This window comes from Vanrija albida (genome assembly GCF_041260175.1).
Source record: "Vanrija albida strain AlHP1 chromosome Unknown contig_6, whole genome shotgun sequence".
In the NCBI taxonomy this organism is placed as follows: domain Eukaryota; kingdom Fungi; phylum Basidiomycota; class Tremellomycetes; order Trichosporonales; family Trichosporonaceae; genus Vanrija; species Vanrija albida.
In genome coordinates, this window is record NW_027191425.1 from 1,533,619 (window position 1) to 1,560,073 (window position 26,455).

Here is a 26,455-nt window from a genome sequence, read left to right on the forward strand (position 1 = left end):
GCTGCCTCGGCGCTGACTTCTGCATCATTCACTCATCTGCATCATCATCCAACCTCTACACACAACCAGTGAGTCAGCCAGCAGAGCACACGCACAGCACGAGCAGCAGCAGAGTGCTGGCGCATTCCGCAGAAGCGGGCGGCGAGTGAGCGGCGGGTGACTCGTGCGTCACCTTTCGCGGGTCGCTATAAAGCGGCCGGAGGAGCTGCGATCCGTCATCTCCGTCATCTCAGCAACACGATCACCACAGTTGTAACCTGTACTAATACGCCAGACGCTACCCCCCCTCACAACTAATAGACAAAATGGTCAAGGCTATCGAGTCCGTCGACGAGTTCAAGGCGCTTGTGAGTGGGCGGGGGGGGGGGGGGGGCTCGACGCGCACTCGCAGCAAGCTCGAGCTCAGCCCCATCCGACGCCACGTGCAGCGGCTAACCCACTGCCCAGATCGCCGGCCCCGAGCCCGTCGTTATCGACTTCTGGGCCACCTGGTGCGGCCCCTGCAAGCTCATCTCGCCCCACTTCAACAAGCTCGAGGAGAAGTTCCCCGGCGTCAAGTTTGTCAAGGTCGACATTGAGGAGCAGCCCGTGAGTGTGGCGTGGGCGTGGGCTTCGGTCGTGACACTGTGGAACGGGACGGGACGGCGCAACGACGGTACGGGACGGCGCAGAGACGTGGACTGGTGGCGGCGGGGAGGCGGCTGGGGCAAGGCGTGGCGCGGAGGCGGCGCTGAGCAACAGCGCTCGGCGTCGTGCGCATGGCGGTGTGGAGACTCCCACTCGCGCCGTGCCCTCATGCCACGCTGTAACCCCGCACATGGGACGTGTCTCTGCCGCCTCGGCGACAGCTTGGCTGGCAGAGGTCGGTACGGAGCACTCCCAGAGACTTGCACGACCACATGTGAATTTGGACGCGCGCACGGCGTCGCACTTGTTGCGTCGAGCACTGGTCCCAGAAGAAGAGATTGCCCGAAAGCGCAGCCCGAGGGCATGCAGCTGGCACCATCGACGCGCGGCGCGGCGCCGTCCAGTCTCGTGGCTGGTGATCAAGGGCGGCGGGCGGCGGTGGACGCCGGGTGGGCTCGGCGCCCTCCATTACCTTGTCTGAGAGGGCGCGTGTGTGACGGCGGCCACCCCCTCCTCCCCACCTTCATGGGCGCTGGCGAGATGTCGGCGACATTCTGGCCACCCATCTTGGCGAACGAGTTGCCCACGTTTGGCGGACCAGTCATTTGGCGCACGAGTCGGAGGCCGATGCGGTGGAGAACTCCCAACACAACACTCCGCGTCTCATTCTCTCCCCCATCTCCGTGCCGTCGCGTTCGCCAAACACCACCTCGGTGCAATCGCGTCACCGCAACCACCCCTCCATCCTCTCTCTCGTTCGTGACGATCGCTCCACATCGTTGGGCCCAGACCAATCCACAGCGCCTGAAACGCGGATGCCGTTGGCACCTCGTTTCGTCGACTGAAACACTGGTCTCCAACTCAAAAGTGGTGTACCCAAAACACCTTCCAGTGGGATCACTGCACCGTGTGACGGGTGGTTGCTTGTGCCTTCACATCTAGCCGCCGCGTATCCGGTCGCACCTGGTCACGGCGTGACGTTGAAGCGCGCGCTTCGCCCTGGTGCCGCCAGTGGCGAACGCGACGAACGGCATCCGGTTCTCACGACGCGTCTGTGCCGCTATCACTTCCGCCGGCCGTGATGCCTTGCTCAAACGCGTTCCCCACATTCCAAACGCGTCGGTGCTGTTGAAGAGTGGCGAGACGGCAGGAGAAGTGACAGCATTGCTGCGGGTGTGACAACCCGACGTGTCGCTGTTGCCACTTGTGTCCAAGTCTCCCTCCAGAGATAACACCGACACAACACGTGGAGGTGCTTCTCTGTGCTTCGACTTGGTTCAAGGTTTGGGGAAGTCGTTGGATTGTGCACCCCTGTCCGGAACGGGGCCGGACATACCGGCGTACGTGCTCTCGGTGGTGTTCTGTTCCGATGCTGTTGATGGTCGGTCGCTGGGTGCTCGGCTATGGCAGCTCGCTAGCTCTGATGGCTAGTGTGTGATGGGGTGACGAGAGCCAGGCCCACCCCCAGCAGGAACCAACCCCAACCCGTTCCTTATTCCCGGGAGCCGTGCCTCGGCACTGTTGTCGGGGAATAGACTTTTGAGTGGAGTCATACTCGCCATCGCTCCGGCTTGCGGCTTGTCGGCCCACGGCCTGATTTAAGCTTCGCCAGCCTTTGCGATAGCCTGGTGGGCTGGTGCGCTCGACAATTAGCAGGTGGCGCCACCCCCCCTCACGCCCTCCACATGATCTCTGTTCTCAAGTTCTCGTGGTTCCTCTGTGGGAGTGAAAAGCTACCAGTCGTGCGCAGTGCCTTTGTTGCCGGGCCGTTCCCACAGTGTCACGACATTGTTGTTGTTGTCTCGGCTTGTTTGTTTGTGTAGCATGACTGACGAGGCGTTTCAGGAGATTGCCCAGGAGCAGGGCATCAAGGCCATGCCCACCTTCAAGGCCTACAAGGACGGCGAGGTCATCGACCAGCTCACTGGTGCCGTCCCAGCCAAGCTCACGGTGAGTCACCCTCTTGCTCCGCATGGGGCTTGACGGCATGGCCGTTTGAAATACGCAAAGGCGTGCGCGATTTGGGGTGAGAGCTGACAAAGTGTGCAGGCTCTTGTCGAGAAGGCTGCGTCTGTCGCTGCCTAAGCCGGCGACTGCCGCCTCGAGGGGTGCATGTGGTGCGCCATAGGCGTGTGTGGCCAGGCCGTTATGCCCAGGCGTCGTAGCGTCGGAAGCACCGATATGCATTGTGTAAACGAAGAGGAGCGGCACGGGGGGGCATTGTGGCGCGGGTGGAGATAGAGTGTAGGCGATTGGAGTGGTTTGAATTGAGATAAGTGGTGGCGCTGGCTAGTGTGCGTGTGACGTAGGGCCGGTGGGCTGGTGGGCTGTTTGAGGAGGATCCGACGGGTCGTGAGTGGTGGGTGGGTGGGTGGGTCGAGGAGGCGAGCGGGTCGGTCGGTGTGGGGCAGTGCGTCGGTGTGGTGGGTCGTGTGTGGGTGGGTCGGGGGGGAGGGGGGTCAGCGTCGATCAGCGTGGCCTGGCCTGTCTCAGTCTCGTGCACAGTCTCGTGTGAGCGGCGAGTGTGCGGAGCGCATGCCGATCGACCGTCCGTGGAGCCGGCCGGCAGTTGCCCAGTCGCCCAGTCGCCTCGCTTGGCAACAGTGTCATGTCACAGCCTCGAAGCCGGCCACTGCCCGCATGTGTCTGTTCCTCGGTGTTTCAGATTACACGAGTGCTCCGCTCCGGCTCCACTGCGTGCGTGGCGGGCGTGCGGCGTGCGGCGTGCACGCCGTCCCCACTAGGCAGGTAGTGCAAACTCTACCGTCGCTGCTGCTGCGGCTAGCCACCACGCACTGATTGTGCAAACCTTGCGCAGAGCACTATGGCCAGACCACTACCCCCTGGCACATGACAGCATGGCGGGCCTGCAGGTCGGCCGTGGGCTCGCTCCTCTTGCAGATCACGGCGGCGCACTAGCGGCGTCGTGGCTCCTAGGCTCCTCCCGATCCTCCCCCAGCACCGCGCGGCGCGGCGTTGGCATGCCCGTCCTGCAAGGCCACGCCTCGCCGCGCACCGCATACCGCGCCTACTCCTCCGCTCGCCGCTACCGCCGCCGTCGTCGCCGCCGCTACCCCCGGCCCCCGCCGCCGCCGGCAGCGGAATGCCAGCCCAGCCACATGCCGCCTCCCCGCTGCAGTGTCGGCCGTCTTTTTTTAGTAGCTTCCGGCCCGGCTCGAGCAGAGCAGCGTGCATCGAGCTGCGGCAGGGCGACTCGAAACAAGGCCACGGGGCGTCGTATCCCTGCTGCCGACGGCCAGATCCAGGCCACGCACGGCACGGCACAGCGGCCTGAAGGCTGCGCTCTGCCAGTTCCTGCGTGCGCTGGAGCCCTCCCTGGGTGGTTGGAACGGCGAGCAGCTATGCAGGTGCGTGATTTTGCACCGCTGCCCACCGCCCGGCTGCCCCACCCCCTGCACACTAACGTCAGGCCGACAGGGCGGCGTGCCACCTGCCAGCGTGCCGCCAATTTCCACCCCCCTGCACAGTGCCGTAAGCTGGCTGCTGGCCTTGATGAAGTGGGTGGGTGTCGGCGTCGTGCTCGTGGCGCTGCGTGCGCACCTGTCCCCGCGCACACACCCCGCGTTCCACGCTCGCTCGCTGCGGTGCCTCGGCTAGCTAGCTAGTGCTGGCATCCAAGTCGCCGTCTGCAGCAGTGACTCGCTCGCCGCTGCACCCAACGTCATGGGGATCGCCATTCATCATGGCCGGCCGTGTTTCGTCTGGCGAGCCCTGAGCCACTTTGCGCTTGCACGTCCCTGCCCTGGCACTGGCTGGCATGTTTGAGCGTGCCAAGGCGAGCAAGGTCTGGACTTTGCGGGGGCCAGGGTGGGGGGAGCAATGGTGCCCGGCGGCTGGCGTGTTTGCGTCCCCCAAGCACAAGCACAAGCTGTACCCGGCCGGATTCCAACAGCCCACTCCCCCGCTGCAATGTGGCTTGATGCCAGTGTTTTTTTCCGGGTCACGACCGTCGCATCGGTTCAGGCGGAAGATGAAATCTCCGAGACGAGACGAAACACGGACTGCAACAGGTCTGTGCGTGTCATGTGCAGGGCGGCCGCAGGGCACCCAAGGCCGTGCACCGCCCCCAAGGACACTAGCCTCTGCCCTCGTGCCGCGTGCCGTGCCGTGGCGTCGTGGCGTGGCTGTTTATCGCCCCCTCCCTCGACGCCGCACCATAATTCCAAAACCCTGCGCCCTCCCCCTGACCCTGTATCATCTTGCTTGCTCCGCCGCCGGCCGGTCACCTCGTCGCACTCGCACTCGCTCGTCCGTCCGTCTGTTCCCCCATCCCCCCCAAACACACACCCCTCCGTACCTATCACAACAGACACAGTCTGGTCCCAATCCCACACGACTCTGCAGGGAACGCCGTGGCAAGCACAATGCACAGTGTGTAGCAGCAGCAGCGGCGGCAGCAGCAGCACAAGGTAGCCGCTGCCCACCCACTACTCTAGGCACCCTGCTCGCTCACTCGCTCCCTCCCTCGCTCCCTCGCCCCCCAGCCGACCCACCCAGTTCAAGGCACACTTGGACGGCTTGACATAACCCGGTCCGGTGGGCTGCAATCCTCCGCCCCTATGCCGTGGGTGGGTGTGGGCCTGTGGCCGCTCTCCTCCCCCGTCCTCCTCCCCCCCCGCCCTCACTAGTTCTCTCGTCAAACGTCAAAACAGACTACCACAACCCCCTGGCCCTGTCAAAGCAAAACAAGAGGGCCATTCCAAGTCTCGGTCGATCCTTGCAGCAGCAGCAGCAGCAGCCCCCCCGCCCCGCACCCACTCCCCCGCCCCCCCCCTCTCCTCTCCTCTCCTCGTGCCGCCGCCGAGTCCAGACAACTGCCTCGTCTTATCCACGTGCCGTTGTGCCGTCTCGTCTCACGTATCACGCTCGGCCCACCTACCCCAGCCTAACTTTATTACTCGTCTCTGGCTCGCTCGCTCGCTCGCTCGCTCGCTGGCTCCCTCGCGCGCGCTCAACTGGCCGGCCTCTCGTACCCATCCCCTTGTTTCCTTCCTCCTTGCACCTCGCCCCCGGCTGGCCGCTCTTCCACCTGACAAGCCGCAAACAGCCCCCAGCCGCACCTTCCCCCGCCGGCCCCGCCGGCCTCGGACAATCTGCGCACTGCTCTCATCTCGTCTTGTCCATGAGACACGGAGCAGCCCTCTCGTGCCGCCGCATCCCTCGGCCTCGCCTCGACCTCCCTCGGACGGATCGACTCCTCCTCCTCCTCCTCCTCCCCCCTCCTCCTCGTCCGCCTCGTACACCTGCACCACCCCTTCTTCTCACCTGGGTGCCTGAGCCGGCAGCGCCTGTCAAACCTGTCGAGCGTCTCGCCTAACGCAACGTGTAATTCATTCCTCGCTCTGGGCGATAATACAATACCAAACACCTGGTCTCTCTCAAACGCCAGACACCCGGCCCTTTGCCCCAACCGACGTGGTGTTGACCCCCTTGCGCTTGCAAAGCAGACCAACACCTCCGGCCTGTGACTACCTCGCCAGCGCACACGGCACCGCACAAAGGCCTTTTACAGAGTCACCTTTGTACACCTCGCCGTCACCTCCCCCCTCCCCTCTTCCTCCCTTCTTCCCCACACTCTCCATCACCCACACCTGCCGACGCCCGGACGACTAGATCGCCATCATCGTCTTCGTCTTCGTCGTCGTCACCACCGCCGATCACACACGGCCCGCCACTTTGGACTAGGTTGTGCCCCCTCCTCTGCCTTCCCTCCCCTCCCCCACCTCCCCCTCCCCACCGACCAGCGCTCTGTTCCTAGGCTCTGTGCTTTGCTTCTTTCGTCTGTGGAAACACTCCGAGCGACGAACCTCTACCCCATCGCATCACCACATCACATTCAAAGAGCCAGAGCCAAGCGGCCAATTCACCTCGTCCTGAAACTCTCGATACCAATCGACAACTCTCTCTCTCTCTCCATCACACCTAGCCTACTCGTCCTACTACTACTACTCGGCCACCGCACACGCAAACCCGCTGTGCGGCGTGCTCTTCAACACTCCCCCAACATCGCAGTCTCTCTTGCTCTTTCACCCACTTCCGCCCATCATACATGATGACGGACTTTCAAGAGACACCGCCCATGCCTTCGGCACCGGGTGATTACCAACCTGGCCAGGTGGAGGCCACCGCCGGCTTCCTCAACGCCTTCGAGTCGGCCGGGCTGCCACACGGCTTCTCGCCAGCCGGCAGCGAGCACTCGTTTGCGACTGGCCTCGACCTCTCGCGTCCCAACACGAGCGGCATGCCTACTGGTGCGACCGCCCCGCCGCCTCTCAGTGACCTTCCTTTGGGTGGCCCGCACGGCCCAGGCCAGATGAGCCCCGGCGGTGGTGGCCACCACGCCCACCACCACCATCATCACCACCACCACAGCAGTGGTCACAGCCATTCATTCTCAACCGCGTCCCTCCCTTCGCTCGCCTCTTCCTCCACCTCATTCTCTCTTGCCAGCCAAGGCGAGCCGATCCCGCCCCCGGGCATGTATGTCGCTGGTTTGCCACCGGGCGAGTACGGGTCGGCGCCCATGTTCCACGATGGCGGCAAGCAGTTTGCCTATGGCGCTCCTACGCATATGATCCCTCCCGGCGTCCCCATGCCGCCTGGTATGGGGGTCCCGATCGGTATGGGCATGCCCCACCACGGCCTCGTTGGCACCGTGCCGCCTGGCCTTATCGGACGCTCGCCTGTGGCACCTCCCATGGCAGTCCTTCCTGTAAGTCTTGAATCATGAGCGTGACTTGTTCGCGTGCCGTGACACGCATGGGATTGCCTCGCTGATCACAGCCGCAGCATCAGCAGATGCCTGTCTCGGGCAAGATGGGTCACGATCGCAACCGCAGTGCTTCACGCTCGGCCCCCTACCACATGTCGTCGCGCTCAAACTCGCTCTCTGTCAAGTCAGACATGGACGAGGAGCTCATGTCCATCTACAGCTCGGCCAGCAACACTAGCGGTTACGGCACTTCGTGGTCCAACTCGACGAGCATGATTGCTGGAGACATGGGCCAGATGTCTCTGGAGCATCGACGGTGCGTGACAGAGTGACCAGGGGGTCAAGGCACATCACGGTGACAGCGACTGACGCGCCGTACAGATCCTCTTCCACTCCCTTTGAGATTCCATCCAGCGTCCACCACTCTGGCCGATCGCGCGCCCGGTCATTCTCCTTGGGCAAGATTTCCAACAGTCTCGACTTCTTGGAGACCGAGCTCGAGGTCAGCGGCCACGCAGCCGAGCGCGAGACTGCCGTTCGTACCGACCTCTCCAACAAGGCCGACCAGGTCCGCTCCCTCAGCCCTTGCCAGCACGGAAAGGCCCGTGCCGTTTGGGCGAAGCGATGGTAAGTGTTGCGACAGCCCCTCCCCATCCGGGGTGGCCATCAGGAACGTCCCGAAAGGGCGTGCATAAGGGCTGGAACAGGGGCACCCGCTGACACACGAATTCCAGGCTCAAACTCTGTTACACCCCCGTCAACGGCTTCACCGTCCCTCGCCAGGGCCTGTATCACTCGTACACCATGTCTTGCAGCGACTTTGGTCTGCGCCCAATCAACTCGGCTTCCTTTGGCAAGGTTGTCCGCTCCACGTTCCAGGGCATTAGGACGCGTCGCTTGGGCGTTCGCGGGAACAGGTGAGTCGAGTGCCTCGAGGCGCCGCGCTAACGTCCGCAGCAAGTACCACTACGTTTCCCTGCGCCCGGCAATCTCCACCGAGGCCCACAGGCTCAACGCCTACGGTGACTCGAGTGGTCAGCTCCACATCGCTCCTCAGGACGGCGACTTGATGGATGATCATGGCGATCAACAAGAGATACTCACCGACGACGACACGGATGAGGACGACGAAGATGATTTGGCCGACCTTTCCGAGGGGTGAGCACCATTTGCCCTTGTCTCGTGCTAACGGTTTTCAGAATGCAGTACTCTGTTGCATCTGTGCACCCTTTTGTCCGCGCGAGGCACCTAGGCGCCGGTGGCGCTCGCGCACTCTCGGCGCCAGATGATCCCGTCATCCTCAGGTCGGCCCGGCCGTCCTACCTTGGTCCCCAGGAGGGGGCCACGCCCGCCGGGGGGTACGGTCCACTGTCGACTGGCCTCGGCCTGTCGGCTATTGATCGTCCCTTTCCTCCCTTTCCGGCCGTGCCAGCCGGTGCAGACTCCGCTGTATCACAGTTCCACGGGCGCTTTGTATCTCAGCAAGAGCTCCTTTCACGCTGCGTAATCGACTCTGACTATGAAGGCTTTGAGGCCAACGTGAGTGTCAACCCGCGGAAACGTTCTGATCTGACAGAGAGGCAGTACCGTAGCTTTTGGGAGTCCATGACCTCTGAAACGCTCCAACTGTGCTCGCAGCAGCCACTGGCTGGCATTATCGTCGAGGGGATGGCTGTTTCTTTCGATGTAAGTGGTCTCGAGACGGAACATTATTGACATTTTTCAGCATTTTATTCTTTCTTTCGTGGACAAGATTCTTGTCCCCATTACGTCCGCCGCCCATGCTTCGCTCAGTCTTCTGGCCGCAAACCTGGAGAAAATTACTGCCGATTGCATGGGTGGTGTTTCGGAGGATGTGTCGGGCCCGGTCGCCAAACTCGCCGGCACTGCTGCAACCCTCATCTCTCGTTTCCTTGATCTTCACCAAATTACCACCGCTATCACGCCTATTTTGGCGGGTGGCGAACAGCTTAGCGCCATGCGTGGCGCATGGCGCATGCTCGATACCGCGTTCATTGTTCGCCAATGTTCACTTTCCTTCCGCATTCCGGACGGCTTCCTTAAGCCGATCCTCAAATCGTTCGGCAACTGGCTCACCAATGTTGGGACGGATGGGGCCGCCCACCCTGTTGTCCAGCTTGCTTCCTGTGTTGACAGTGCCCTCAACCGGGCCGAATCGTCGGCGACTGGAAAGCTCTCGATTCGTTCTATTATTCCCCGCACCGCATATCTCAGTTCTCAGGTCATGCGTCTCTTGGTGAGTTACGACGGGCACGGACGCAGCTGACTGTGCCAGACCCTCCGCTCCGACCCAGCGTTTGGCTGGTTCCAACTCCTCAAAACATGGATTGACGACTATGTCTCCATCGCGTGTTTGCGGCGGGCCGCCTTTTCACGCAACAGTCCCATTGTCCGGGACGCTCGGACGTCGTCAAAGCCGGCGCCGACCCAACCGTCGACCCAGTCGTCGACACTGTATAGCTCTGTGCCGCTTGACGCCATTCCGAGCCACCATGTGCAACCCAACCTGAATCTCGCTATTGATACTGCCTCGGCGCACTATCAAGCTGTGCTCCCGCTGGACGGTAACGCGATTACTCCCAGACCGGCGTTTACGTCGTCTGGAGTTCCTGTACCCTCTGCCGGCCAGGTCCTGATAGAGACGACCATGATGGGCGCCTCTTTCGTGTAAACACCACCATTTGAATCCTAAACACCACACACTCGTTTGCTGGCACATGCCCACTCGCTCTCACCCACCTCCCCGCTTGTGACCATTAATCCCCGATAGCAAGGGCGTTTCTGCTGGTGATACACGCATCGATTCCTGTCCCCTCGATAGCCCGCGCCTGATCCCCGTGTGAAGACACCCTTCGTGTGATACGAGAAGTAGAGAAACCCTCGTATATGTATAATACGATATCCAGATGCTCAAGTGTGCTGTGCGCGGGGTGTGTCACAAGGTCAGAAGCGTGGCAGTGGGAGCAGGCGCTTGTCTGGGTTCTGGCAGCAATGCCCGCCACTTGAAGTCGCACGACAGCGGCAACGGCGGCTCGCACACCGCCTCTCCACTAATCATGTAACGAGAACCCGGCGTTAATACCCCAGCTCGACAGCGGCCGCTCGGCACTGGCGCGATCGACGATCAGGCCAAGCGTCCGAGATAAGCGGGGCTGTGGATTCCAACGGGTGCAGTGGGGCATGCGGGGAGGGCGAGCAGGCCGCGTTCCAGCTGCCCACTCCCGCACCAGAACTCATTGCGGTGAGTGTGCCCGCCTTGACGACAGCCGCGGGTTGCATGCTTGATTATGGCTGATGGCTTGCTTGGCCTGTCCTACACGGGCTGTACCACGCCCACTGCCAACTTGCCACATGGACCCGGGCTCGGACGCACTCGGGATTATACACCCGCCGTTATCCACCCCTCCCCCTTTAGGATTTTACTCCCGCTCTTGGCACCCGCCCGCCCTGAGACGGCAATCGCGGCGGCCAGCGAGCCAGGCGAAATCTCGAGAAGTCGGAAAATCACTCGCTCGCTGTTCGCTGCTGCTCGTTGCTTGTCTTGCTGCTTGCTCGTTGCTCGTCACTCTCCGCTCAAAACACCCAAAAAGCAAAAATGCTCAGGTCTAGGATCCAGTCTGGCCTCGTCGCTGCCGTCCGTGGCGCCGAGCTGCGTGGTGCGTACCGTCAGCGCTGGGCGAGGCTGCCCGCCCTCGCCCCCGTCCTCGCCCTCGCCGTGAGATGACGCCGACGCCGTGCTAACGCTCCCAGCCGCTCCCCGCGCCGTCGCCGGCGTCCACGCCGCGCGCGCGTTCGCGACCCGCCCCTCGGTCGCCGCCCCGCGCGCCGCCATGCTCGCCCCCCGCGCTGCTGGCGCCGTCCGCACCTACGCTGCCGAGGCTGGTGGCCGCTTCGCGCGCACCAAGCCCCACTTCAAGTGAGGAGATGAGAGGGAGTGGGACGGGACTGGCGCTGACACGCCCCCAGCATCGGTACCATCGGCCACGTCGACCACGGCAAGACGACCCTCACCGCCGCCATCACCAAGCACCTCGCCGAGCAGGGCGGAGGCAAGTTCATGGACTACTCGCAGATCGACAAGGCCCCCGAGGAGCGCGCCCGTGGTATCACCATCTCGACGGCCCACGTCGAGTACGAGACCAAGGCCCGCCACTACGCCCACATTGACTGCCCTGGCCACGCTGATTACATCAAGAACATGATTACCGGTGCTGCCCAGCTCGACGGCGCCATCATTGTCGTCTCGGCCACCGACGGCCAGATGCCCCAGACCCGCGAGCACCTGCTCCTCGCCCGCCAGGTCGGCATCAAGAAGCTCCTTGTCTTCATCAACAAGGTCGACCAGGTCGACGACCCCGAGATGCTCGAGCTCGTCGAGATGGAGATGCGCGAGCTCCTCACCGAGTACGGCTTCCAGGGTGACGACACCCCCATCATCATGGGTACCGCCCTCGCTGCCCTCGAGGGCAAGGACCCCGAGCGTGGTGCCGCCAAGATCCAGGAGCTCATGGACGCGGCCGACACTTGGCTCGACCTCCCCGAGCGTGACCTCGACAAGCCCTTCCTCATGTACGTCGAGGACGTCTTCTCCATCTCGGGCCGTGGTACCGTCGTGACTGGCAAGGTCGAGCGCGGCACCATTACCAAGGGCTCGGAAATCGAGATTGTCGGCATGGGCTCCAACCTCAAGACGACCCTCACCGGCATTGAGATGTTCCACAAGGAGCTCGAGCGTGGCGAGGCCGGTGACAACATGGGTGCCCTCCTCCGTGGCCTCAAGCGTGACCAGGTCCACCGTGGTCAGGTTCTCGTTGTGCCCGGCTCGATCAAGTCGGTCAAGAAGTTCCGCGCCCAGATCTACGTCCTCACCAAGGAGGAGGGTGGCCGCTACACCCCCTTCATGGAGAACTACCGCCCCCAGCTCTTCATCCGCACCACCGACGTGACCGTCGGCCTCACCTGGCCCGAGGGCACCGAGGACGCGCACGAGAAGCTCGTCATGCCCGGTGACAACGTCATCATGGACGGCACCCTCATCCACGACATTGCCCTCGAGGTCGGATCGCGCTTCACTCTCCGTGAGGGTGGCCGCACCATCGGCACTGGTATCGTGTCCGAGATCACCGAGTAAGCGTATTGCGACGCTTCGGAAGAGAGAGAGAAGGAAGGATTGCAGCCAGCGAGGCTGCAGATCGAGGTGTACACTTAGCATGCATCACGCGCCACTCATATTACTAGACGCGAGGCGGGGGTGTGGGGTAGTCATTATAACGAGCCTACAGCTGCACCAGGGCCAAGCGCTTCGTCTCCCACTCGAGCTCCTCGGCGTCGAGGCGCGCCAGCCAGCGGGCGACAAAGCTCTCAGCTGCCTCCTTCTTCACCTTCTCAGCTGGGGCAGAGGCGAGCCGCGTGCCAAACGCAGCCGCGAGCGCCCGCGACGCCTTTCCCAGCGCGTCGAGCGCGGCAGCGACCTCGGCACCGTCCTGCTCGGGGTACATTGCGCTCACGGCCGTGTCGAAGGCGGCGACGACGGCGCCCGACGCGTCCACCAGCGCAGCGTACCCCTCCTCCGGGGACTGCACTAGCAGCCCGAGGTGCCGCGGGAGCTGCGCGTGCAGGATCTGGTGCAGGCCCAGCAGCGGTTTTGCCTGCTGTCAGCGGAGCCGAACGACTCGACTCACTGCCTCGGACCGCTTCCGCTCGGTGGCGGACAGCTTGGCGTCGAGCCCCTTCTCGAGCATGCCCCACTCGTCGTCGTCGTCGCCGTCGTCGTTGTCGCTACCGTCCTCGTCCTCGCTCTCGTCCTCGTCACCCTCCTCCGCATCCTCCAAGAACTCCTTGTACTCGCTCCACGCGTCCCGCACCGTCTCCTTCTGCCCCTCCCAGTGCTTGGTGACGGCGGCCACCTCGGTCTTGGGCAGCGACGCGACAAACCGGTCGACCGCGTCCCACACGAGGCCCGTGTGCGCAAGGTACGGGTTATCGTCTGTCACCTTTGACGACGAGGCCGCGGGCACCGCGGTGCCCAAGCTCTCCTCGAGCACGGTGAGCAGGCGCTCGAGCTCGGATCCGAGGTGGAGCACGCCCTCGTTCCAGTCGGCCACGAGGAGCGAGCGCGCGTCGCCCCCCGCCCCGGCCGCGGCGAGCACGCAGCTCACGAGCCGGCCCACCTGGTCGGTCAGCTTGTCGAGCTGCTGCGCGATCGCGCCCTCGGTGATCGGCGGCTTGAAGGCCAGCGCGAGGGTGGTGGTTTCCTTCTTGATCGAGGCGAGGAGCGCGAGCAAGATGTCGGACAGCCCGGCGGCGGGGACGGGGACACGCGTACCGCTCGGCTTGGCGTTCGTGACCACGTCGAGCGCGCGCAGCGACTTGGAGATGTCGGCGCGGGCGGCGGCGAGGCCTGTGAGGGAGGTCAGTATGGTTCTGGCGGTAGTGGTTTGGTGCTGGCGGTGGCCGACGCACTCTTGGCTGGGGGAACTGGGTGGGTCAATTATCTTCACCATCTGTCGCGGTAGCCAAACACACCCTTTGCTTTCGTGCTCATTGCTGCGTTGTTGTGATGTAGAGCGCGATGTCAATGTCCAGCAAAAAGTTGGCGGGTCAATGTGGAGGTCCTGGGTGGCCAAGCTGGCTGATGCGTCTTTACGTAAAAGCTGATTGTGTTTGGTTGACGCGCCTGCCTTCCCTTTGTCGCACGCGTCAACGGCGGCCAACTCATCTTTCGTCTCTCGTCGTTCATTCCATTCCTCACGTGCTCAAATCTATCGCATGCTGGACTAAGGCATCACACGAGGCAGAGTACAGCAACATGGCGTCTGGAGCAGCCGATCTGGGTGGGTCGTCTTCTGTCGGGCAATCGCCTAACCCACCAGCCGCCCCACACGCGACGCCCACCGACGCGAGGGAAGCCAGCCCGCTCACACCCCTCTCGCCGCTGTCACCAGCGCCACCAGAAACCACCCCATCGCGCACCGCTACCCCCATCCCCGAAGCTATCACCGATGCCATTGCCGACGCAGATATCGATGGCCTGCTTGCCGGCCTCGGATCGGACGACTTCAATGACTTTGACGGTCTAGACGACTTCGCCGTCGGTGTGCTCAGCCCCGCCGAGGCCAGAGCGTCAGCAAAGCGCGCACGCTCGCGCTCTCCTTCTCTCTCCCCTGATCCTTATGGTAGGTGCCTTTACGGGATCTGCCGCTCACCTGCCAGAAGACGACGACCCCTTCTTCGCGCCAATGACTGCCGACATCCCCGCCGTGGTCAGCTTCGCCAGTGCAGGAGGCCGCGCCTGGGCCCAGCCCACGGCTGCGGCCATGTCCAAGGCTATGAAGATCATCCAGGAGGTCGAACATGACGTCGCGGTCGATGAGGGACTGCCAAAGCGCCGCCGTATCGAGCCACCGAGTTCATTCCCCATGCCTTCCTCATTCCCTCCGCCCTCCACACCTGCTCCTGCGCGCTCAGGCTTCGCGAGTGCCGGTGCGCGCCCTGCATCCCAGGCGTTTACGTCAGGTGCTCAGGCTTCACAAGCCAGCGGGTTCCAGCTCGGATCTGGGTCTTCGGCCCCGCAGGTGGCGGCAAGCCGTGCTCGCGCGATGGCGCTCTTCGGCGAGGAGGAAGCTATCCCCGCGGCTGGCCCCTCGACAGGCGGCTTCCAACTGGGGTCTGGGCGGGCCGTCACGGCGCCATCATCCCAGAGCATGGCGCGTGCTCTTGCCATCTTCAATGACTTGGAGGAAACAGGCCCATCATCGACACCGATTCGACGCCCATCGTCACCGCAGCCTTTCAGCACACCACGGCCGCAGGGCGACTTTTCCACGCCAGTGCGTCAGACCGGCGCCCGTATGCCGCTCAGCAGCAAGACCAACCTCCCCAATGCGTTCAAGACGCCAGCAAGCACCAAGCTGCCAAAGCGGATCGAGATTGGGACACCTGGCGTCACACCACGGCGCATCGGCCTCGGCGGGACGCCTGGTTCGACGAGGGGCAAACCAGTGCGCAAGGGCTTCGTTACGCCGTTTCGAGTTCCAGGCGCTGTGACGGCTACCCAAGCCAGGACAACGCTCTCGTCCCTCAGAACACCTTTGAAGCCTCCACCAGAGCCGAAGAAGATCTACCAATCAGTGTTCAATCTGGAGCGTGAGTGGCGTGGTTGGATCTTGTGCCAGTATTAACAGACCAGCTCGAGGGAACCGTACAACCTGGAGGAGGTTGCACCTCTACCCCGGTTTCTACTCGCCCGGAGAGCTGGAAGCTATGGGCTTGTGGGTGGTCCGGCGATAGCCATGTGCTAACCCACCAGGCCAGACGAAATTTGGACGCTGAGCCTAAACAACGCCATCTACTACCAGTTCATCGCCCAGGACGCATCCGTGCTCGGAAACGTCCAGGCGTTCGAGCGACTGAAGTACGAAAAGTGCGAGCTCGTGACTCAGAAATGGGTCAACAATCACTGGCGCTTGATCCTTTGGAAGCTGGCGGGCCAGGTCATGGCAAAGCCAGCGCTGTATGACGAGAAGTGGAACTGGTACGAGGTTCTCTGCCAGCTCAAGTACCGGTGAGTCGGCTTGGCCGCGTGGGATACCAACTCACACCACAGGTATGAGCGCGAGTATGGAGCGGCCCAACGGTCGATTGTGCGCCGCATTCAAGAACACGACTCGTCGCCCAGCCTGCCCATGGTACTCTGCGTGTCGGGCATTCACCACCCGGCGCCAGCCACCGACGACAATGACGAGAAGCAGCGCCCATATCTGGTGCTCACCGACGGCTGGTACGAGATCAGGGCGGCGACAGATGAATGCCTGTCAAGGGCGATCCTGAAGGGCAAGATCAAAGTCGGCCGCAAGATTGGCATCTCTGGAGCCAAGCTTGATTCCTCCAGTGACGGCTCGGATGTCCTCGAGGCGTTTGAGAAGTCGAACCTCACGTTGACGGGCAACTCGACGCACCTCGCGGCCTGGGATGCCCGCCTGGGGCTTCAGCCGCAACCATTCGTGGCGGGCTTGCGGAGCCTGTCAGTAGACGGTGGCGTCATCGTCCTCATGGACGTGGTGCTCGACCGTGTCTATCCCCTGGCCTTCATGAACGCGGACAAGGGATCGCGTGAGGCACCGTGGAGCGAGGACGAGGAGGCGATGCGGGCGGACCGGTGGAAGGTGAGTCGGCAGGGTTTACAATGTGCTGATGAGTACAGGAGAAGTACGAGAGCGAACACGCCCGCCTCGTGGACGAGATGCGCAAGTCTCTCGAGAAGCTCGAGGAGCTCGCGCGGCACCTCGCATCACACGCCGAAGACGTGAACACGCGTGTGTCCGACGAACCGCCAGACAGCCTCGACGACGACTTTGACGAGCTCATGGAGGCCAGAGACGTCATGGGCAGAATCCGAAAGCTCTCAGGCTCGCACATTATCCACCTCGCGCGCCACGCCCAGAAGAGGATGGAGCATGCGGTGATGGAGGAGCAGGCGGAGATTGAAGCCAAGCTCAAGGAGGCCTGTCCACCGCGCGACATTCGCGACTTCCGCATGGTGCGGTTCTCGGACGCGCGCGAGGGGAGGAAGGAGAAAGCCCGGACGGGGATGCTCAATGTATGGGACGCCCGTGGCCTCGAGCTGGCCGAAGGCAAGCGATTCCTTGTAGGTGCCGCTCCTCTTGCGATCTCCTGCTGACCACGCAGGTATCAAATCTCGTCCCCGGCCGTAGTGGGGACTGGTCGGTGCCGAGACGTGACTCGATTACCGAGGTGTACCTGCACACGCGGCGCGACACGCGGTGGAAGGCGGTCTGAGTGTGTGCATAGCATTGCATTATTACAACTGTGTGTAGACTAGTATGCATGACGTGACGACGACGGCGGGGGAAGCGCGCGAGCGGGCAAGGGGGGCCCGAAGGGGAGTGTGGCGCATGGGGGTTTTACGTCGATGACACTGCTACTCCGAAGGCCAGTTGTAGTCGGCATCGTGGCCGCCCGCCAGCCGTGCTCTCAATCCGCGGTTCTCAACCTTGAGCCTGTCGACCCAGTCGACGAGCTGGGCGATGGAAGCGTTTGCGCGGTCGACAGCGAGCGCATGAGTCTGGAGGGGCACGCCGACCGGGTCCCTGCGGCGCGCGTTCACGTCGTCGCGCCAGGCGGCCACGCGCTCGTCGTCACCGCCCGCCCCCCCACACGCCAGCACCTCGCCCACCGCCTGCAGCGCGTGCACCTTCCTGCGCAGGCGCACCTCGCGCAGCAGGGTACGCAGGTGCAGGTCCCGCTCGGCCTCCCACGCGGCGTAGCTCCGCTCCAGCGCGGCGCTGAGCGCGCGCCGCTCCTCGACAAACCACGCGACCTGGGCCGCGTGCTGCGCCTCGGCGGCCGCCAGGGTGCGGTACGCGACCAGCGCGGGCCAGGCGGTGTCGACCTCGCCGGCTGCGAGGCGCGAAGCCCGCGCGAGCAGGCGCGCGCGCACGTCCCAGGTTTCGGGCTCAGGCGTCGCCGGCTCGGCGAGCTGGCGAGGCCTCTGAGGCGCGAGGATGGCGCCGAGGCGCTGCCCGAGCGCCGAGAGCGCGGCCCCGTCCTCCTCGCTGCAAGACCGCAGCGCGCGCGCCAACGGGTCCTCCGGCGCGGCAGGGACAGCGCGCAGCGCCTCGATCCAGCTCACCCTATCGCCCGGGCGGAGCGCCGCCTCGTCCGGGGCATACGGGACCGGCTTGCGCCTGCTGCGCCGCCGGACGGGCAGCAGGGCGGGGACGGGGGGCGCGTCGTCTGCGCGGGTCACCAGCCGGCGGAGGAGGGACGCGTGGGTGCGGCCCGTCTTGCCCCGCCGCCTTGGGGGCACGACGGCGCGGTGCGTAGCGCGCGCCGAGGAGGGGGACGGGGGCGAGCGCAGGGACGAGGCGCGCCGCGGAACATCGGCGGGCGAGAGTGGCGCGGGCCGCGGGGGCGAGGCGGGAGCCTCCGCCGCGTCCTCGTACTCGCTCTCCGCGGAGCTCGGGGTCCACGCACGCGGTGCAACGAGGAGCCCGTCGGGAGTCTCGCTCGGCCACTCGCCGCGCGGCGCATGCCCAAACGACCACTCGGAGCCGTCGTCGTCGTCGCTGTCGTCTGCGGCGCGCTCGACGGCGGCCTCGCGCTCGTCCTCGAGGATCGTGTGCGCCGCGTGCGGGGGGAAGCTCAGGCGCGGGCTCGCCGGCAGCGGCGAGAGCGGCGGGGACCGTGTCCCGTCCGGCGAGGGCGGCGGCGGCGAGGGCGTGCCGTCCCGCGACGGCGAGTCGTACAAGCCCATGCGGCTCGGGCTGCGCGGCGGCGTGGGCGTGCGCGGGGGGGTTAGGAGCGGCGCGGCGAGCCCGCTGGGCTTGGGGCGCAGGAAGCGCGGCCGGAGGGACGGGAGGCGGAACATGTGTGTTGGCGGGCCTGTTGGGGCCGGCGCCGCGTCTTATACATGGTTCGTCCTTTTCCGAGCTGGACAACAACAGGAGCGTCGACAAGGAGAGTCGGTGTCGACAACACCATCTCGCCTTGTGCGCCTGCGCCGCCGTATTGTGCGATGCTCTGGCCCAGGAGTACGCCGGCCTTGGTGAACAATACCGTGTGGCAGTGGCGAACAGTGGCGAACAACGAGGCCAATTGCCAGGCCGAAACGCGTCCGCACCGCCGCTTCGGGCCGGACAAAGGCAGCCGCGTGAAGCACTGGTGCATAGCATACCTGCTGAAGACAACAGCGTCGTCCACCCCTCGCCGCCAGCCCATTGTGCGTTCCCACGCCTACTCCCCCGTGTCGGCCCACCTCAACCACCGCTCCTTGTCGTACGTCCTGTCATAGGGCGGCATGCTCAGCGGCGGCTTGTCCCACCAGTGGAAGGCATTCTGCGTCCGTCGTCAGCGCCAGCCCTCCCAGCAGCCCAGCCACTCACACACGGCGGGTCCTGCACATCATTGGGCACCTCGAACGGGTCGTCGCCACTGCCCTCGCCCTCGCCGCACACGTCGCACGCCTCCACGGTCGACCAGTGCGGCAGGTCAATGTTGACAAACGAGCGAATCCCACCCTCCATGACGTCCTTCTTCTCCCGAATCATGGCGTGCGTGTATGCGATCACGCACGGGCACTCGCGCGGCGGACGCGTCTTGTTGAAGTTGGAGCACTCGATGCGCCAGTCGAACGGCCGGTCGGCGACAATATCGTTTGGGAACACGTCGTCCTCGGCCAGGATGGGACCGCCGCCATACTTGCGCGTCGGGTCCGCCCACACGCGGGTGCGGAACGCCCGCACGCGCGGTATAAGCCACTCGAGGCCGTTGTGCGGCAGGTTGTGCAGCGACACCTCCTTCCACCGGCGGTAGAGCGTGAAGACGTTGTACACGTCGTTGTCCTCGTCCCCCGTCTTGGAGTTGAGCGCCCACAGCCACTGCGAGTACAGGAACGCAGGTTTCTGGTGCGACGTGACGCCCGCCCAGTTGGTGTACATCTGCTGCTGGGCCCGGATCCACTCGTCGTTGTCCGCTATCGTCGGGTAGGTCACGCAAAGGTGCACGCAATGCTTCGGCATTGTCGCAAGCATGTTTGTGAGCCCGAGATGCGCGCGCCACGTCTCCGTCTTCTCGACGTTGCGCATGCAGTTCCACCCGAGGAAGCAGAACCCACGCGCCGTGATGCGCAGGTGCTTGAGCTCAGTGTACACGTGTGGCCGGGGGTCCGTTCTGACGAACCGAAGAGAGACGAGGAGCTGTTTGAACACGCTGGCGTCGGCCTCGCTCTCGAACGGGATGCCGTCTATCGTGATCGACTCGGTGTGCGACAGTAGGTACAGGCGCCGGCGGTGCTCCGTTACGGCCCGGTCGATTCGCCGGCTGAAAACCCTCTCTTCTGAGAATGCCCAGTCGTCCGCATGCTCGGGGTTACACAGGCGCATGTACATTATGGGCCCTTGGATCTGGTGCCAGTTGTACTCGTTGAACACGAGCGATTTGTACAACCCCTTGCCGACGAGGTCATACACGCCTTTCGAGCACTGCATGAGCTTGGCCAAGGTGCCGCGGTAGCCTAGGTCCGCGAGGCGGGGAGATATCACCACCAAAACCATCCCGAGGCGGCGCAAGATGGGCTTAGACTTGATGTAGCCAAAGGACTTGGCTGCCTCTGCCGCATTCCCTGCGACTGCCTGATACTTCACCCATGGCGGTTCCGCTGGCGCCGGTGTGGCTGGTACTGGTGCAGGTGCGGGTGCAGCTGGTGCTGGTGGGGCCGCCCGTACAGCTGGAGCTGGTGCTGCTACTGGTGCAGCTGCTGGTGCCGGCGTGCCGTACTGCGTTGCCATATCGTGGTGACCGCCCTGCTTAGGAGGCGGCGCGCACGGCTGCTGCGCCGCTTGAGCTGGCACCGGCGCCGGTGCGGCCTGGCCCGCGTACGACGGATGCGGAGGGGGAGGTGCTGTGGCGTACGAGGGGTGCGCTCGGGGCGCGTACTGCGCTTGAGGCTGCGGGACATTCTGCGCCGGGGGCTGCACATCAGCCTTGGCCTGTGGCTTCTTCTTGAGCTTGTCGAACAGGCCCATGGTCGGCGCGGGTGATTAGCGACGACGGGGACGAGCGCAAGTGCGTCTTAAGGTGACATCCCTACCTCAAGTCACCGGCCTTGATGCACTGGCTGTATGACGACAACCCCGCACCTGGTCATCGCCTTGCTCGGCCCGCGGAGGAGTGGGTCGTCGGAACGGGCATCTAGTGCACCGGATGTAAACTTTGAAACGCAAGTGCACTTGCTCCAGCCATCAAGTGGGGGATGACGCCTCGGAGCTTTTGAACGCTTGGGAGGTTGTCCAAGGAACGGGACTGGAGGGTTGGCCTGCATTGATGAGACGCGCCGGCTAGGTTAGTGTATAAGTATCGAAGGGGAACCTCAGTCAGAGTCAGTCACCGCGTGATGTCAGTGAGCCCGTGACTATCTTAGTGGGTCGTCATGGGGTAGAGTGGGTGGGTCGCTACCGTCGCCTCGGGCGTGGACTGGACTTGCCGTTCACTGCCACTGCGGATAAGCGTCGCGGTCGTGGTTGCAGTCGATCACTTCGTAACGAGGCTGGCTTGCTCATCACGGCGGCGCACAGATCGGACTTCTTGCTGAATCTCCTTACCTGGTGGATGGGATCGAGCCAGCCTGACCTCTTGGCGTGGAGATAGACCGACAGCGGGCGGGGTGGGTGGGACACGTGCAAGGCGGCTGGGGGCGCCCCCACCGGCAAGCGGCAAGCTGGCCCAACTCGCCCGCCTTCATGACGATGACGGCGCGGTGCCGACCCGACGCGTAGCACGCGTCCCGCGATGCCTGTGCCGCCATGCCGCCCGACGCCTGGCCCGTGGCCCGCCCATGGCCTCGCCGGTCGCCGGTCTCGCCGGTGTCGGTCTCTCCGCGTGCTGGCGCCACCCGTGGGTCGTGTTGCGCCATTAGCAGTGTGTCGGGGTGAGCCCACGGCGCCATTTGGTATAGATCTTGATGTCGCAGTGCCTTGCTTTTAATCAATCAGAGAGGGAGGAGAGAATGTCCGCGCCTGGCCATATTTCAGCCTTTTCTTTCCTGCAGCCCGTCTTGTCTCGCCGAGTCTCACCGGCAACATGCACGTTGGCCCATGCCGTTCACCGGGTGTGGAGCGCGACGTGTACATGCATGTCACTCAGACCCACCTCTGATGCAACTGTGTATCTTCCTGTCTCTTTCGCTTTTTGAGTGTCAACATTTGTTTTCGCAATAACATTTCCCTGTGCTCATTAGAAACGGCCTTAATAACATTTCATTGGCGACTTTAGCGAGATTAGGCACAACCATTTTCGGACAATAGTGGCTCCTTGTGCGTCATTCTTGGTCCACTTCAGCCTTGCTTGATCCACTCGCGGCCCACAACCTCGACCTCGACTTCAGTCTTACTCTTGTCGCCACTCCAACCTCTCCGACGCCAGCGTCTCCTCAAGGACTGAACTCCAGCAGGCGTACCGCGCCGTTTGATACTCGTCTCTGAACCCGGGAGGGAACCGACAACTCATGCCTGTCGTCCAGCCTGGGTCTCTGGTCTTGGTCACTGGCGCGTCCAGCTTCATTGGCACGTACGTGATTGTGTGGAGGTATACGTACCGAGGGCTTCCGTGCTGACGCGCCCACAGTCATACTGTCTCAGCACTCATCAGTGCTGGCTTCAGTGTCCGTATCGCTGTTCGCACCGCTGAACAAGGCGCGCACGTCGTCCGACTCTTCCCCACCGAGCCGATCGATGTGGCACTCATCGACGACTGGACCGAGGTGAGTGGTGTGTGCACCAACACTCGTAGCGACGTGCACACAGTCTTGTGACCTGCAGAGCAACAACAGCTGACCCACCATGACATCAGCCCGCGTCCTATGTCAAGGCCGTACAAGATGTTCACGCCATTATCCACCTCGCTTCGCCCGCCAACCTCGATCTCACCTCGGATCCCGAGGACATCCTCATCCCGGCGGTAAGAAGTGTCACGAGTTTACTCGAGACAGCCGACCGGGCCCAGGCACTGGGCGGGAGTCTGAAGCGGGTCATCTATCTCAGGTGCGTCTGCTCGCCATGCATTGTGCATTGTTGGCTAACGTGGACAGCTCCGCTGCCGCGGCTGGGCGCTATGACATCCCTGGTCCAGTGACCTTTACCGAGGAAGGTGGGATCTAGCGTTGAGAAAGCGGCGCACTGACCATGCAGACTGGAACAGTCAGAGTGTAGCAGCTGTGCAGACCCTAGGCGCATCGGCGTCCGGGGCATTCAAGTACTCTGGTGGGTCCCCCAAGGCGCAATCCCCGCTGACAAGCCACAGCATGCAAGACCATGGCCGAGCGGGCGCTATGGGACTACGTCGAGGATATGGACCCCCAGTGGGATGCAGTGTCCCTCCTGCCCAGCTGTGTACGTCCCCGCAGGGGCCACGATCGGAGCTAATGCCCCCAGAACTTTGGCCCCACAGCTCAGCGAGCCACTGCCGGTGCCGTGACCACCTCTGGATGTATGTCGGCTGTCTCACGCCTCGCTGACGTGCCAGCCCTCATCGTGGCCCTATTCAAGCCCTTCCTCCAGCCAGGCATCCCCGACGAGCTCCTGCACGAGTCGTTTGGCAACTTTGTCGACGTGCGCGACGTAGCCCACTGCTGCGTCTCCGCTCTCTGTGTTCCCGAGGCCGGCGGCGAGCGGTTCATCGTCTCGTCGTCCTCACTATGGGGCAACGACTTTGCCCTCGCCGCAGGCCACGGAGTGTCCGAGCTCTCGGGCCTCACGATGGGGCGGTATGACCCCAAGTTCCGCGCGCAGCTCGACTCGCAGGCGGTGCAGTACGACGGCAGCAAGGCCGAGCGCACATTTTCGTTCAAGTACCGCGCTAAGGACGAGTCGCTCGAGGAGGCAGCGACCTTCATCAAGGCGCAGATGGTGTCTGCGTATCTCAGTTCTATCTGTGGAAGCGGAGGCGTCGGTATGTGGCGGGAGCACAGGGGAAGCGCGTAGGGAGAGGGGGGAGCCGGAGGAGGGGGGGGGGGGGGGCGGTTGACGTCACATCGCATCCATCAACTGTATGTATGTAACAGTAGTGCAAGTAAGTAGGTCAGTAGTGCGTTGTGTGTTCGGACGCCAGGCCATGTATAGAGTGGATCTGCGGAGAGGTAGGCTGAGCCGGTGACGTGTGGCAGAACAGGCGAAGAGACGTACTCTGCGGGATGCGACCCAACGAAATCCTTCTGCACCAACGCAATCCGTCGGCAGAGCCGAAGGCTGCATGCACTACACTAGACTACCTTACACTCTGACGTCAGGTGCGCGCTATCGCCACTGCTATGCTGCTATCAACCTCGGTTGCGAGTTATATTGGGCGAATGCGAAGTGTTTAACCCCTCCTAACCCTTGCGCGATATTGGGAGGGGTTTTCAATCGTCCAATTGGTTTCATCGGCTCCACAGTGGCAGTGGCGACAGATCACCATCAGTCAACAAGCAGCAACAAGCGTTTCACGTCCCATGGCCGGCACCGGCGCTGGCGAGCAGTACCGCACTGGGCAAATCGCGCAGGCTAGAATACCGGCAGCGCATAGCAGCCGCTAGCCACCTCGTCCATCCTACAGCTCCAATCTCCAAGTCACGTGGCGCGAATAATCCAACCAATCCTTTCGACCCCAATGATGTTGTTGATGGCCTCTGGGGCGAGGATTCACAGCGTTGGACCACAACACTAGCACAAGAAACGACTCTTAAAGCAACAGCCGGGCACAGACTCCCTCCATCCCGGCATCCAGGCGAAGGCGCGAGCCACAGGCTTCTAGCACCGCGGTGTTGCCTGCTCCCCTCCTCCCGCCACCATGCCCTTCCTCCCCCGCGGCTCGCTGGTCCTCGTGACTGGCGCCTCGTGCTTTGTCGGAACGTAAGTCCTCCCCTCCCCCGACCAAGCTGACCCCAGTCACACGGTCGCTGCCCTCCTCGCCGCCGGATTCAAGGTCCGCGTCACCGACAGCCAGCAGAAGCTCGGCCAGATCCACACCTTGTTCCCCGATGTCGAGTGCTTTGTCGTCAACGACATCACCAGGGTGGGTGACAGTGTCAGAATGACTGGGATTATCGCTAAACCTCCAGTACGATGCGTACGACGAGGCGATCGAGGGCGTCGAGGGTATCATCAACCTCGCGTTCCAGAGCACGACGTGCCACATCGGCGACCACTTCTTCCTCGAGCGCGCTGTGCGCGGCGTCACGAGCCTGCTGAACAGCGTCGGGCCCTTAAATCGGACGGTGAAGCGCATCGTTCATATCAGGTGAGCTGCTCGGGACCACGGCACTCAGCTGACGCTCAGTTCCATTGCGTCCGCCGGCCGCTACGACGTCCCCGGCCCGATTTGTTACACTGAGAAGGGTGAGGGGAGCTAGCCTGGCGACGACACTGACAAACAGACTGGAACGACCAGTGCGTCGACATTGTCGAGCTCAAGCAGGCCGCCGCGCCCGGCTCGATCCAGTACTGCGCCAGCAAGACGCTGGCCGAGACGGCCTTCTGGGAATGGATTCGCCGCCGCCAGCCCCTCTGGGACGGTGTCGCCTTGCTCCCTGGCTGCGTAAGTCCACCTCGGGGTGCCCTTCTAACCAGCCCCAGACTATCGGCCCCCCCACGCACGACAAGCCGCTCGGTCTTAGGGTGGACCACTGTGACCGTACGTACTCAGCTTCGGCACCTACCCCCTGCTTACCCACCAGCCCTCGTGCTCGCCCTCTTCGAGCCCTTCCTCTCGAACGGCGCGCCGCAGAACCTCCTCAACCAGTCCTTTGGCAACTTTGTCGACCGCCGCGACGTGGCCGACGCATGTGTCAAGGCGATGAGAATCCCCGAGGCGTCGGGCGAGCGCTTCATCATCTCGGGCACTCCGCTTTGGGGCAACGACTTTGCCCTGGCCGCCAACCACGCCCTGCCCCAGCTTGTCGAGCTGCTGCACGGCAACGAGGACGTCGCCTTCCGCGCCGAACTCGACAGGCAGGCCGTGTACTTTGACGGCTCCAAGGCCACCCACGTCCTCGGCCTCAAGTACCGCTCCAAGGACGAGTCGATGGCCGAGGCCGTCGGGTACATTTTCAAGCAGATCCAGGCTGCTATGCGTGCCAAGCACGAGGCGGGCGAGGGCGAGTTATTCTGACTGAAGGCGGAGAGAAGTTGATACCCCATGTTGCGTTGAACGTGCAACCAGTCCTACAAAATATGTGTGTACAGAAGTCCATGTATGAGTTCAGGCGAGAGCAGCGTGATCAAGGAGTGAGCCATCATAGGCTTCTGTTCGAGTTAGTCGGCATGGTGGAGTGTTGATGTGAGAAACGAGCCCTTGTCCTTTCAATGCAATCCCCCAACGCCACCCTCTCCCCCCTCCCCCGCTCTCTTCTCTCACTCGCGTCAGCGTCCTCGTAGAACAGGTCGAGTAAACCGTACAAAACCCGCCTCGATTCGAGTGCCACTTTGCTTACATAAACCTCCACCGGCGGATTTGGATCAACAACACACCTCATCTTTCTGGTCTTGGAGCCGGAGTTGCTCGTCTTGCCTCCAGCCCACAACC

General features: G+C 63.3%; 9 protein-coding genes across 9 annotated transcripts; 6 read left to right on the forward strand and 3 right to left on the reverse strand.

The window, feature by feature from the left end:
- Positions 1 to 305: 305 nt before the first annotated feature.
- Q8F55_007983 (uncharacterized protein) lies at positions 306 to 2,712 on the forward strand (the record flags this gene model as incomplete). The annotated part of the gene is made up of 4 exons (XM_069356390.1): positions 306 to 347; positions 448 to 588; positions 2,473 to 2,577; positions 2,677 to 2,712. The coding sequence occupies 4 exons, from the start codon at positions 306 to 308 to the stop codon at positions 2,710 to 2,712; spliced, it is 324 nt and encodes a 107-aa protein (XP_069206231.1).
- Positions 2,713 to 6,727: 4,015 nt separating this feature from the next.
- Positions 6,728 to 10,052, forward strand: Q8F55_007984 (uncharacterized protein; the record flags this gene model as incomplete). Its single annotated transcript, XM_069356391.1, has 9 exons — positions 6,728 to 7,360; positions 7,438 to 7,676; positions 7,742 to 7,987; positions 8,095 to 8,277; positions 8,318 to 8,518; positions 8,560 to 8,899; positions 8,945 to 9,046; positions 9,087 to 9,617; positions 9,657 to 10,052. 9 exons carry the CDS (start codon positions 6,728 to 6,730, stop codon positions 10,050 to 10,052), a joined length of 2,871 nt encoding a protein of 956 aa, XP_069206232.1.
- Positions 10,053 to 10,976: 924 nt separating this feature from the next.
- Positions 10,977 to 12,512, forward strand: TUF1 (translation elongation factor Tu; the record flags this gene model as incomplete). The annotated part of the gene is made up of 3 exons (XM_069356392.1): positions 10,977 to 11,037; positions 11,132 to 11,297; positions 11,348 to 12,512. The coding sequence occupies 3 exons, from the start codon at positions 10,977 to 10,979 to the stop codon at positions 12,510 to 12,512; spliced, it is 1,392 nt and encodes a 463-aa protein (XP_069206233.1).
- A 145-nt stretch (positions 12,513 to 12,657) lies between these two features.
- Positions 12,658 to 13,925, reverse strand: Q8F55_007986 (uncharacterized protein; the record flags this gene model as incomplete). Its single annotated transcript, XM_069356393.1, has 4 exons — positions 12,658 to 13,029; positions 13,063 to 13,781; positions 13,844 to 13,858; positions 13,907 to 13,925. 4 exons carry the CDS (start codon positions 13,923 to 13,925, stop codon positions 12,658 to 12,660), a joined length of 1,125 nt encoding a protein of 374 aa, XP_069206234.1.
- Positions 13,926 to 14,189: 264 nt separating this feature from the next.
- On the forward strand, positions 14,190 to 17,179 carry Q8F55_007987 (uncharacterized protein; the record flags this gene model as incomplete). Its single annotated transcript, XM_069356394.1, has 8 exons — positions 14,190 to 14,214; positions 14,254 to 14,556; positions 14,594 to 15,526; positions 15,570 to 15,651; positions 15,690 to 15,944; positions 15,987 to 16,545; positions 16,584 to 17,027; positions 17,069 to 17,179. The coding sequence occupies 8 exons, from the start codon at positions 14,190 to 14,192 to the stop codon at positions 17,177 to 17,179; spliced, it is 2,712 nt and encodes a 903-aa protein (XP_069206235.1).
- A 142-nt stretch (positions 17,180 to 17,321) lies between these two features.
- Positions 17,322 to 18,770, reverse strand: Q8F55_007988 (uncharacterized protein; the record flags this gene model as incomplete). The annotated part of the gene is made up of 1 exon (XM_069356395.1): positions 17,322 to 18,770. One exon carries the CDS (start codon positions 18,768 to 18,770, stop codon positions 17,322 to 17,324), a length of 1,449 nt encoding a protein of 482 aa, XP_069206236.1.
- A 365-nt stretch (positions 18,771 to 19,135) lies between these two features.
- Q8F55_007989 (uncharacterized protein) lies at positions 19,136 to 20,925 on the reverse strand (the record flags this gene model as incomplete). Its single annotated transcript, XM_069356396.1, has 2 exons — positions 19,136 to 19,237; positions 19,285 to 20,925. The coding sequence occupies 2 exons, from the start codon at positions 20,923 to 20,925 to the stop codon at positions 19,136 to 19,138; spliced, it is 1,743 nt and encodes a 580-aa protein (XP_069206237.1).
- Positions 20,926 to 22,403: 1,478 nt separating this feature from the next.
- On the forward strand, positions 22,404 to 23,877 carry Q8F55_007990 (uncharacterized protein; the record flags this gene model as incomplete). The annotated part of the gene is made up of 7 exons (XM_069356397.1): positions 22,404 to 22,465; positions 22,523 to 22,658; positions 22,748 to 22,938; positions 22,986 to 23,044; positions 23,086 to 23,157; positions 23,198 to 23,286; positions 23,329 to 23,877. The coding sequence occupies 7 exons, from the start codon at positions 22,404 to 22,406 to the stop codon at positions 23,875 to 23,877; spliced, it is 1,158 nt and encodes a 385-aa protein (XP_069206238.1).
- Positions 23,878 to 24,721: 844 nt separating this feature from the next.
- Positions 24,722 to 26,041, forward strand: Q8F55_007991 (uncharacterized protein; the record flags this gene model as incomplete). The annotated part of the gene is made up of 7 exons (XM_069356398.1): positions 24,722 to 24,783; positions 24,820 to 24,946; positions 24,993 to 25,171; positions 25,211 to 25,269; positions 25,308 to 25,468; positions 25,507 to 25,564; positions 25,608 to 26,041. 7 exons carry the CDS (start codon positions 24,722 to 24,724, stop codon positions 26,039 to 26,041), a joined length of 1,080 nt encoding a protein of 359 aa, XP_069206239.1.
- Between the last annotated feature and the right edge of the window lie 414 nt (positions 26,042 to 26,455).